Source organism: Aulostomus chinensis, chromosome 20, assembly GCF_037954235.1.
Source record: "Aulostomus chinensis isolate RoL2024-O1b breed Wild chromosome 20, RoL_Achi_v1.0, whole genome shotgun sequence".
Classification (NCBI taxonomy): Eukaryota; Metazoa; Chordata; class Actinopteri; order Syngnathiformes; family Aulostomidae; genus Aulostomus; species Aulostomus chinensis.
The window spans coordinates 8,855,032-8,866,676 of record NC_141339.1 but is presented as its reverse complement, the minus strand read 5'-3'; the positions used below and the strand labels follow the sequence as shown (position 1 = coordinate 8,866,676).

At 41.3% G+C, this 11,645-nt stretch overlaps 1 protein-coding gene across 1 annotated transcript in view; it reads right to left on the bottom strand.

Moving 5' to 3' along the window:
* Positions 1–1,571: 1,571 nt before the first annotated feature.
* syne2a (spectrin repeat containing, nuclear envelope 2a) overlaps positions 1,572–11,645 on the bottom strand; it is a 99,007-nt gene continuing 88,933 nt past the window's right edge. The window contains exons 95-107 of the mRNA XM_086190516.1: positions 11,136–11,286; positions 10,766–10,948; positions 10,491–10,628; positions 9,979–10,170; positions 9,342–9,624; positions 5,890–6,026; positions 5,615–5,741; positions 5,030–5,238; positions 4,769–4,945; positions 3,156–3,284; positions 2,841–3,032; positions 2,567–2,661; positions 1,572–2,477 (exon numbers count right to left, since the gene is read on the bottom strand). Of these exons, the coding sequence (XP_086046642.1) occupies positions 2,270–2,477; positions 2,567–2,661; positions 2,841–3,032; positions 3,156–3,284; positions 4,769–4,945; positions 5,030–5,238; positions 5,615–5,741; positions 5,890–6,026; positions 9,342–9,624; positions 9,979–10,170; positions 10,491–10,628; positions 10,766–10,948; positions 11,136–11,286 (2,221 nt within the window). The 3' untranslated portion in view covers positions 1,572–2,269. The remainder of the gene's footprint in view (positions 2,478–2,566; positions 2,662–2,840; positions 3,033–3,155; positions 3,285–4,768; positions 4,946–5,029; positions 5,239–5,614; positions 5,742–5,889; positions 6,027–9,341; positions 9,625–9,978; positions 10,171–10,490; positions 10,629–10,765; positions 10,949–11,135; positions 11,287–11,645) is intronic.

Below are 11,645 nucleotides of genomic sequence, written 5' to 3'. Positions count from 1 at the left end.
TAATATCTGCAAAGTTAATTAAGATTACTGCAGGAATGTGCACCAGATGTAAAATCAAAATATCCTATTTGAACACCTGTACCAGTTCAGTCTTGTGTGCTTTGTGCTGTTCCTCCACGCACACACACACACACACACACACACACACACACACACACACACACTTACTCTCTCTCTCTCTTTCATGCATCACTTACTGTAATAGCACTGTGCCATACTGGTTCATTTCTGGTGGTCACTGATAACACAATAATGTGTAAACTAAAAGTAAAATTTTGAGTGAAAGGACTGCTGGGTAATGTGTTTATTATTAAATGTCTAACCCATGTTCACTGTCATACAAATCATTGACCTATATGGATGTTGACTCTTGACAATTTAGAAATTGTGCAGTTTTACTCAGTATCATCAGTTTTTTTTTGTCACCCACTGTGGTTCATGTTAAAGAAACCTGAAACAAAGTCAGCTTTCACTGATAAAGTTTCAGTGTTAGAATCTTAGCACTTCAATGTGTAGAACTTTGTAGATTTGGACATTAGTAGGCTCTCAGAATCCGTGCAAATGAAAATGTTTTGCATATCAGATGCTTGAAGGAAAACTCCATCCTCAGTCTGGATGCTTTAAAGGTGTCAAGTTTCTTTCAAGGCATGATTTGTGACTGGTTTGGGGCAAACAGTTGGCCACTAACCCACCTCAGTTTAAGTCAGAGGCTTTCGAAGTGTGAAGTCTGCTTCCCCGGGGGGACAGATATTTTCAGGGGAGTCTCATTGAATAGAGGTGAAAGAATGTGAGTTATCTGAGGACATCATGTTGGAAAGCACAAAAAAGCAATTGGGCTGAAGAAATCAAATACACAAAGGTTTTAGGGGGAATTTTACAGTGCTCGCTACATTTCAAGTCTGAACTGTATTAATGACACATGGCAGTCTGTTTTCATCAATTTGTACTATATTGTAAAATTTTGTAAAATAGCAATATTTGGCTAGATGGAAAAATAATTAAATATCTTTAGGAATCAAATGACAAAATAATGATCACGTATATCCAGAAACAACAGGAGTAGGGCGAGGGGAGCACCCTGTACCGAGCTAAAAGCAGGCCCACTATCTCAGACTTTGAAAACCCCCGATTGAAACAGGTGACAAGTAAAATACAAGATTAGAGGAGTTGTAGTATCTACTCGACCAAAAAAAAATAAAAGAAGAGCTCTACATACACAGGTTAAGCATGGCTTTGACAATACTTCTTGATCTGTAGTAGTTCAAGAGGGAGACATCCTCACCATCACATGCAAAGTATTAGTATCCTCAACATTTATGATTCTGCAAAAAAAGGTTTTTCATCTTAAGTATCGATTCTTGCGGCGGCCTTGAGAGACACGGCACAGAAGTGCTGCTTAACTGTTTTTGTTAAAAAATGATGAAAAGTAAAAAATGCTTTATATTAAGCTAACTCTACCTCTGGTCTTTAAACTGAAACAGGAGTGGTATTGATTTCCTAATTAACTTGATGGGATGAAAAATAATCCTATTTACATGTTGGCAAAAAAAAAATCTGATAGAACAAGAAAATAAATTATGAAGGAAATGGAGTTATGACAGTATGTGTTTATTAAAGGAAAATCAGAGGCATAAATCCATCCTTTAAGGTTTTAAATTATTAAATTATTACATGCAGTACATACGAGGAACCCGACTAAGTTTACAGTGTTTCAAGAGTACATGAAAATATCAGTTTGTTCTCTACTCAAGTCAAAAAAAATCTACAAAAATATAGGTGTACAAGTTTATGAATAAAACTGCCATCAGTTTGTATCGGAAATAAACATGATTTTTTTTTTTTTTTAGAATTCAGTCATTACAGAAAGAGTCAAACCACTTATGAAATCCTGAAATTACAATATAGTAATACCAAACCTTAAATGACCCCCCCACCCCCTTTTGTCAAACTGGGAAACACATCCAGCCCCGGGAAAGAGACACTCTGACCAGTTTTGAGGGCTTGAGGAAATGACTCAAGTGACGAAATTCAGGGACATGTCGAGATATTTGCATTAGTCAGCTATAATTTTTGCATTTTTGTTGTCATGTCTCAAGTCTATCAAAGTTTTTCTTGCTCAGCGAATAAATATTATCTGAATAAATCTTTTAAAATTGACATATAAATACAATTTCTGGACTTTGGAAATTTTACAGAGCAATTGCTTCATGTTAAAATATCAATTTTGAAGATCCGTAAGTTCATTTGTTGTAGTCTGTTTTTCTCAGTATCAGGTAGGTGGTGGGCCGTTGGTGTAGCGTAACATGGGATAGAAAGATCGTGCAAAGTTATTGGCCTCTATGCAGCTGAGGTCACTGTCTGACAGCCGGACCAGACAGGGGAGGAGCAGAAGGAGCAGCAGAAGGACATGAAGGGGGAAAGCAGCTCGAAGGACCCGGGAGAAGAAGGACCTGTGTGGGAATGAGTCCCTTCTGGCTCTGAATAACAGAAATGGGTCAGAGGGATCAGATTTGTACAGGAATATATATTATAAAAGACAGGCAAATACTGATGCGATTTATGTTACCTGTCAGTGGAGGATGCTGTTTTTGTGTGATCAACCTCCTGAGAAGGGTCAGCTGAAGTACTTTCATCCTGGACAGCGGATGCAGATTCCTGATCCTGCATTAAAGACAAAAAAAAAGGCAAAACATAATATGTTTGTGCATGCCAAAATAACTCAAATCGGCTTTCCTTCAGTCTGAATAAAATGAAGACATTCAAAGTGATGGGTATGAACCAATATATAAACAATTGTTTAACATCAAATGAGGAAATTACTCCAAAGTTCCAACAGTTACCAGACGCTGCTGCAGGCTCCTAAGGTCCAGGGCCACCTGCCTCAGGAGCAGCTTCAGTTTGCTGCCCGTCACATGGATCTTTTCCTGGGCCTCGTCCCTCTCCTCTGCCCCATCGTCAGGCTGAAGCTGAGACCAAAGAGCCTGGAGAGAAGCCTGCTGAGCCTGCCGCCCAAGCAGCTCCTGCTGCAACTCCTACAGACCACAAACATGATAACAGCTCATAAACAGCATCCTAATGGGTGTAATGGCACATAGAATATTTTCTGTTCCAGTAGAATTAAGCAGAAAAAGTGGAACTTTATTTTGGGAGCTCACATTGAGAGTATTGCGGTGTTGCTTGAGAGCTTTGACAGGTGTTTCTGGATGACTGATGTCCACTGTGTAGCGTCGGCTCTCTGCGTGAGCTAACCACAGCAACAAAGAGTGGAGGGTTTCATGAAAGTCCTGTAGAGGGATGGTGAAACTCGTTATATTTTTTTTCATTGTGTCATTTATTTCTCATGAAATATTCAATGTTCCTTTATGAAAAAAAAAAAATATATCTGCTCTTTTTGGAAATATTTCCAGACGTATAGTTTCACTATGAATTGGTTTATCAAGTTTTTACTGTCTGTCAATGACAATAGGATTCTGTATTGGTACAGTGAAGTATAGCAAAAATTTGACCCAACAACACCAACAAATGACAACAGAATCTGTTTTTAGGCAGCTTCATATCTGTTTGCAGGATTATGTAAAAATCCACCTATCCATCCATTTTCTTTCATGTTTAGGGTCGCAGGGGGGCTGGAGCCTATCCCAGCAGCTTTCAGGTAAGAGGCGGGGTTCACCCTAGACGGTTCGCCAGTCCATCGCAGGGCCAACAAATATAGACAGACAACCATTCGCACTCACAGCCACGCCTACAGTCAATCTAGAGTATACAATTAACCTAGTCTCCATTTGCATGTCTTTGGACTGTGGGAGGGAGCCAGAGTACCTGGAGAGAACCAATGCAGCTAGAGGGAGGACATGCAAACTCCACACAGAAAGAGCCTGTGCCTGAGCCGGGACTCAAACCCAGAACCTTCTTGCTGTGAGGCGACGGTGCTAACCACTGCACCACCGTGCCGCCTCTGTAAAAGTCCATCGTCCATCCATCGTCATCTTCCGCTTATTCCTTACTAGTAAGGGTCGCGGGGGGGCTGGAGCCTATCCCAGCATCAACAGGCGAGAGGCAGGGTTCACCCTGGACAGGTCGCCAGTCCATCGCAGGGCCAACATACAGAGATGAACAACCATTCACACTCACATTCATACCTACGGTCAATTTACAGAATCCAATCAGCCTCGTCCCCAAATTGCATGTCTTTGGACGGTGGGAGGAAGCCTGAGTACCCGGAGAGAACCCACACAGGCACAGGGAGAACATGCAAACTCCACACAGAAAGATCCCGCGCCCGAGCCGGGACTTGAACCCGGAACCTTCTTGCTGTGAGGCGACAGTGCTGACCACTGCAACACCGTGCCGCCTCTGTAAAAGTCATGATACTGATTTTTTATCAGATTTGGTGGAGGGTTGTAGTAACAGCTAAGGAATACAGCATTCTTTCCTGGAATATATCTGTTTACCATAGTGCAAAATGTCACTTTTTTTCTATTTACATTTGAGTTGGCTGAGATCACCTGGGCCAAGATGTGTGTGCTCTGATTGCCCTCTAGTTAACTTTCTGTCTGTAGTAAGAATTTTTAAAAAGTAAATAAAAAGGCCTGATATCTACAGCTGACAAACAGCTTAAACATGGCTGCCAGTTGTTTCAATGCCATTCAAATAACAACAGCAGCATTAACTGCTTAATCAGCTAATTTCTCTTCCTACCATTCAGCTCTGAATACCAATTTAAGAAGAATGGTACTCGGGAATGTATCCTATTTTTAACACCTCTCACCTGGCACTGCATCAGAGTCTTTCTCAGACTGATATCCCACTGCTGGAGGTCTGTACAAGCCTGGCTCCAGGCTCGGTTCATCCCAGCCAGTCTCTCCTGGTGCTCTGGGACTCCCAGAGCCCGCAGGTTGACAGACAGCATGGTAGACTTGTAGTGAGTAAACATTTTCTGCATCTCCTGTGTGAAAGAAGCATCATCAATACCTGTGATTATACTGTAAATAAACTAAATGATCAAGTGTAATATGGTCTTCAATGCTACCTTGAGGTCTTTTGCTCTGGCTGCCATATTATCCAAGTCAATACTGGCTGCTAGGTTTGGCTGTTGCTGGCGGTTTAGCTCTGGGGTAATGTTTTCCAACCAGGAAATGATGTCATCAAGGTCAGATGTGAGCTTTTCCGGGTCCTGAGAGCCAGCATGTTGGTCGCTTGTGGACTGAGCCTGGAGCAGCTCCCACCGCTCAATTATACCTGAGATAGAAGAAACACCCACTGATCTACTGTCTATTTTAGTTTTCAGGGTGTGTGTTGTGAAAATATCAGCATTAGTAAATGATGAAAAAAGCTTATTAGGACCAGCCACATAGCTTGTGTATGAACATTCCTTGGGATACTGAAGATTTTAAGCATAAAAAGTTGATTCTTGAGCATTGAACCTTTCGGGTTACGTTTGTTTGTTTTTTTGTTTTTTTACTGACTGGCCTCCTTTGCTGCTTCTCATTTGTGACATACCGCTACTTTAACTCTGAAACTCATGTTGCTTTGGTTTGTATTTGTTTTGGTGAGCACATTCAATCCATCGCAGCTAACATCAACACACTAAATTCACCATGTTATCATCTCTCACCTGACTGCTTGTCTGATTCAGTGAGGCCAGTCAGCCCAAGCTCCTCCGGCTGCTCCTCTTCATCCAGGATCAATGAGATTCTCTTAATGTCCTCAATGCTGTCACTGCACTGGGACATAAGACGCAACTGGAGCCAAAATAAACACAGTTAGTGTTTTCTGGCAAATGGACTACATATACATTGGTCTCAAAGGATGTACTCCAACTGCATTTTCTTTAGATATCAGTTGTTGTGGTTTAAATGCATCCATTGGAAAGAGATTGGTGGTACATACATAGCGCTGCTTAACAGGGGTGCTGGTGAGGATGGGTGGAGCATCACCAGGGTGTTCTACATCCACCTGGAGACGCTCAGCTTCTTCAGGTGAACACCATTTCTGAGAATCATGCACAGTCATTGACCTGCTTGAACCTGAACACACATACACACCAGAGCTTAAAATGTATCTCGAACATCTTTTACAATTATCATGCAATCAATGGTATCAATTATTAAAAAGAAGTTGGATAAAACCATAAAGACTATGATTGGTAAATGGACTCATTGATTGCCGTCATATTTTCACGTTAGGATACCTTACCAAAAAGGAGTTGCATTAAATCACTTTCTTTATCCTTTAAGTCCTCCCCTATGTGTTGCCAGAGGGTCCTTAGTGACATTACTTAAACAAAAACTTAAATAGACCATACCAGACTGATTAAAATGATGATAATATATAGAGCGTGAGACAAAGCTGAATTAACAGTGCTTGATGCCACTGATGTGGGAAACATGCAGATGTTGAAAAGCATTCATGTTGATCAGTGATGAGATTGCCAAGGCTGCAGAAAAGAGTGAAGTCAGTTCAAATCAAGCAAGAAAATGAGAGAACACAATTTGTGGTAATGTGCAGTAATGGCATAGTTCTCATGACTATGAGGGAAGTAGGGAAGAGACAAAGACAGAAACTAAGCAAGCAGCAGCTTTAAAGTACTTCAAATTGGGGCTAAAGTAGAGATGGTGAGCAATGTGCAAGTAACATTTCTGTTCTTATATGAACAATATTTCATTCACTTTACACTTACTGTTCAATTTGTTTCACTCTTTTTTCTTAAGTTCATGTCACCCCCAGAAACATCCAGTCAAAGGCACAGTGCCAACTGTAAGCTCAAATCCATAGTGAAAAGTTATAATGCGGAAATGTACTTGTGCCTACCCAGTGAGAAGGCTCGTAGGGCCTCTGGGGCTTCAACAAACTCGTCCTGGGTCTCAGTCAACTCCACCTCTGGGAGGAGAGAGTGATCAGACCAAAGGTGAATGTATGTCTGAGTGTTTGTGTGTACATGTGTGGAATCAGTGTCCAGGGATGGGGACTTGAGTTTGCAACTCAGACTCAAGTCGCACTTAAGTCGTGCACACACAGTGACTTCAGACTTGACTTCAACTCGTGCTGAAAAGGCTTCAGACTCGACTCGGACTCATGTTTTGGGTAACACTATGGTGACCGGCACACCTGCAGCTGCTGCTATACCATTTGTAATTATGTTTGGTTATAAAAACTTCAAACAAGACGGCAACAACAAAGAAAGCAGTCTGCGGTATCAAAATTAAGGATGCTGGATCAACCACATCAAATTTTATCAGGCACCTGAAAACTCACCCAGATCGGTACGTTAAGTCACATATGGATGGTTAGCAAACATTTTTAGCTCAGCATCAGCAATGTAACGTTAACTTAGTTTGCTACTAGCTTTGTAACTGAATATTTGAAAAGATGAATGAGTGTTAATTTGCTTGTCACACTTGTTTGCATTGAGTGGCATTGACATGACGTGAAAAAAATGTACGTCACGTTCCGCTGCCACCATCTACTGGCTGATGTTAAACATAGAAAAATACAGTTATACTGTCGGCTTACAGGCAGGTTACAGCTTTATTGTTGACCATGTAACGTTAATGTTATAAGTTATCAGGTTACCATTACACTAGGTTTGAGTGAGAGGACAGAGGAGTGTGTTAATTTATAGTAGACTTAAAAGATGTCATTAGAGACCCAGTGACATGAAACTTTTATTTCTTAGAGACTTGAGACTTGACTTGGACTCGGGACCAAAGACTTAAGACTTGACCAAGTCTCACCCCGCAAAGACTTGAGACCTGACTTGGACTTGTGACCAAAGACTTGAGACTTGACTTGGACTTGCAAAAAAAAGACTTGTGAACATCTCTGTCAGTGTCTCAATTTGTACAATTTTAGCCACAAACTCTTTGAAGTTTTCATTAAATCAGACAGTTATTAGTTTCAGTTTGGTATATTATTTTAATAATTGCAGTAAAAACAAATATTATTGTACTAACTTTTCATACACAGGCACTTTCCAGTAAATAAAGAAGATCTGAAGATTCTCAATCTAATTCTCAGGCCATTGATTTTTGAGTTGCAGTCATCTGCTGTCTGGTGCTCCTTTTCTTTTGCCTCTCTTTCCAACATCTTCTATAACTTTGAAACATTTTAAATGGTCTTTGGCAATAAATGAAAAACACAAGACACATTGAGCATTAAATGGACTGTAGAGAAATATTAAAATCGAATTATAAGACAGAAAAAAAGTGCGGAGGAGGTGTAGTGTACGTCAGCACAGACCAATGCTTATGCAATGTTTCTGCTGGCCCAAGTGACCACAAAACCACCTTTCAAACTGGTCCATTACTTTTCTCACTGACAACCACTTGCCATGCTAAAGCTATGGTGCTGCATTTTTGTTGCCATCTTCTGGCAGTGACAGATATTACAAAAAACTGTTGGCACGTGGTTATGTCTTGGCTTCTCCAACATTAGAATTGGATCCATTCAGTCTGATAACATTCAAAAAGGGTGTTAGAGCCACAAGCAAAGGGCTAACTAGCAGTTTCGGTTGAGGAGGGTGTCTACTGCACATGTTCTATGGGGCAGATCATGAACAGTTGCATCTGCCGGAAGTGTGTGATAAACAGATCCAAACTCTATAACATTTGATTAACCTTGTGAAGATGAGCTTAATGAGCACTGTGTGAACTTATTTTGTTAGAGCTTAAAAGCAATGGGGTGGCACGGTGGTGCAGTGGTCAGCACTGTCACCTCACAGCAAGAAGGTTCTGGGTTTGACCCAACTCGACCACTGGGTTTTTTTGTGTGGAGTCTGCATGTTCTCCCTGTGCCTGCGTGGGTTCTCTCCAGGTACTCTGCCTTTCTCCAATGCAAGAGGGGACAAGGCTGATTGATACTCTAAATTGACCGTAGGTATGGCTATGAGAGTAAATGATTATCTGTCTATGTATGTTGGCCCTGCGATGGAGTGGTGACCCATCCAGGGTGTACTCCACCTCTCGCCCGAAGGCAGATGGGATAGACTCCAGTGCTCCTGCGACCCTTAACAGAATAAGCGGTAGAAAATGGATGGATGGACGGATGAATGCAATGAACATTTATATATATGAAAGTAAGATGCATTTTAGTTTTAACATTATAAAAATATTAAAAATCATTGGAATATGCCGAGTGATTCAGATCAAGCCTTCTCCCAAAATCATGGCTGGTTCCTTGGTTTATGCCCCACACCACAGGTTAATAATCTTTCACATTTTCGAATGAATAAACTACAGGTTGTTTTTTTTTCAATTCATTATTGGCATGTGTGTCTCAAATCATGCAATTTAGTCTCTGATGCCATTGGTTTACATAATTTTATGTGAGATTAGAAAGTGTACCTGATAGTGCACTGAAGTAAGCTCCCTCTTCCTCAAGTCCTTCCTCCTCATCCTCATGTGACGATGACCCTCCAACATCCACCGTGTGATCCCACTCCAGCGGCAAGGAGTCCACACTCACCGGTGTCTCCCGCCCTGAGCGTTCCAAGGGAGAGCCCAACAAGTGGGAAGGAGTAGCTGGAGGGCTGCCTTGACCCCGCCCAAGCCACAGCCGGCCAATAAGCTCTAAGCTTGACTCCAGGGAAAAGGTGGTGCTGCGAAGCTCTGGTTCTTCAATGATCACCTAAAATGTACGGAAAAAAAAGGTTGTTCAAAACAGAGGTTCTAAACAGTTTTATTATAGTGCCCAACATTAACACACTTTATAATATGGAGTTTTATTTTGAACTAAGTTTCTGTTTACAATCGGTGTTTCTCACTACAACTCACTGTGTGGGTGCTTGAGGTCTAACAAACATGATGAATAATATTTTTGACTTCATTTTGACTGATTCAGTTTGACAGCTCTCAACAGCCTAAATAAAATAACATTTCACTGTTTCTACTTGAAAGGTAGATTACATTAGTTTTTTTTAAAAATTGCACTGGTTACTTTGTAAATGAAAGAAAACATCAACTGTATGGATAGTTGGCTCACTCTGGGCTGGCTGAGGCGCTGATGAAAGCGGACTAGTCTGCCGAAAACCTCCTGGCAGTAGGAGTGCAGCTCCTCCAGTTCATCCTCTATCAGCACAGCATCCTGGGGTGAACTCTTCTGGATCAAACCCTCTCCAAACACAATCAGCCCATCAATCCGCTCAGTGTTCAGGGTGATCTCCTTCTGGAAGCTCTGCATGAACATCATTGGATCGATGAAAAGGGAAAAAATTAATGTTTGAAAGCAAAAACAAAAAAGGCAAATGTAAATCCTAATAAAATCTATAGAGTGGCTCTTGCAAAGGAACAGATTAATATTAAAGTTAGAGGTTTAACCATCCAAAATGCTGCTCCTCTAATTTATACAAGATGTACAGACAAAAGCATAAAGAGATGAATTTGATTATAGGACCTCATACAATCAGCACAACTTACAGGTTGTTATTAGTATGATGTGTGTGTTTTTGAGTGTGTGTGTGTGTGTGTGTGTGGGGGGGGGGGCTGTGCTCTCACACTGAGCTGTTGTATCTTGTGATGGACGTCACTCTCTGAAAAGTGTTCAACATTAGTCAGCTGCAGGTCCAGCTCTGTCAGCCACACCAGCATGCTCTCCCTGGTGCCTTCAAAGTCCTCCCTCTGACTGGTAAAATACTGAATATAAAACAGGTTGTGTCAAAGGGCATTTTAATGTTGAGGCATATTATACCTTTAGCTAATGATTCGTTTTATAATTTCACATAACCTGTCCTCTCCAATGTTAAACAGTTGTGAACTGTCCAGTGATGTACCTTGAGCCTGCGAAGAATGGCAGCCACTCTACGGTGCAGGGTGTCCCAGCGCCGGTTCCCTTCATGGACCATGGCTTTGAGTTGGCTGGTGCAGTCAGTACGGTTCTCTCGGGCCAGGCGGCGATATTGGTTGTTGACAAGTTCCAGCTGGGTCAGCCGCTCATGAACCTGTCTTTGGAAACCCTTAAAAAGAAGGAAAAGAAGAGATGAATTGTTGAGTTAGATCATTAAGCCTTTTGTTAACACACTGCTCCAGTTGATGATTTAACCCAAACAGGCAATATTTGGCTCTGAGATACACACAAGCATATAAACAATGATACTTCATACTCATCCAAACTTCATTCTCCCAATCAGCCTCAAAACCGACCTCGAACTTCTTGAGCTCCTCCTTGGCGGCAGCATACAGGACATCTGCGGTGTTTGGGTTGGCAGCTGTACGCTCAGCTATCTTGAGCCAATCCTCAAACCGTGAGTATTCATCAAGAAATTTGCACCACAGTTTCCAAGTCTCCTCAATCCTACAAGAGGGACATCACACAAGAGTTATAGTCTACTGTGGGGAGGCTATTCAGTGACATTGATGGATGCTTTCCCAATGATGGTGTTAGTTGACAGTTAGAAGTTCTTGAAATAAATGGTTTCATTAGATCTACAAAAAAAGACTGACTCTTGACTCAGGAAAAAAGACCTCAGAGTGAGTGTATTGTCTATTCACACTTTTAACTCTATCATACAGAAGTACAGTACATCACAGATAATAGATATGGTACTCATAATCAATTTTAAACTAATCTGTGTTTATGTTGATTTGGAATAATCTAACAGATTTAAATGTGGGATGAAACGTTAGCACATCATGTAAGCATGTGTATTCCCA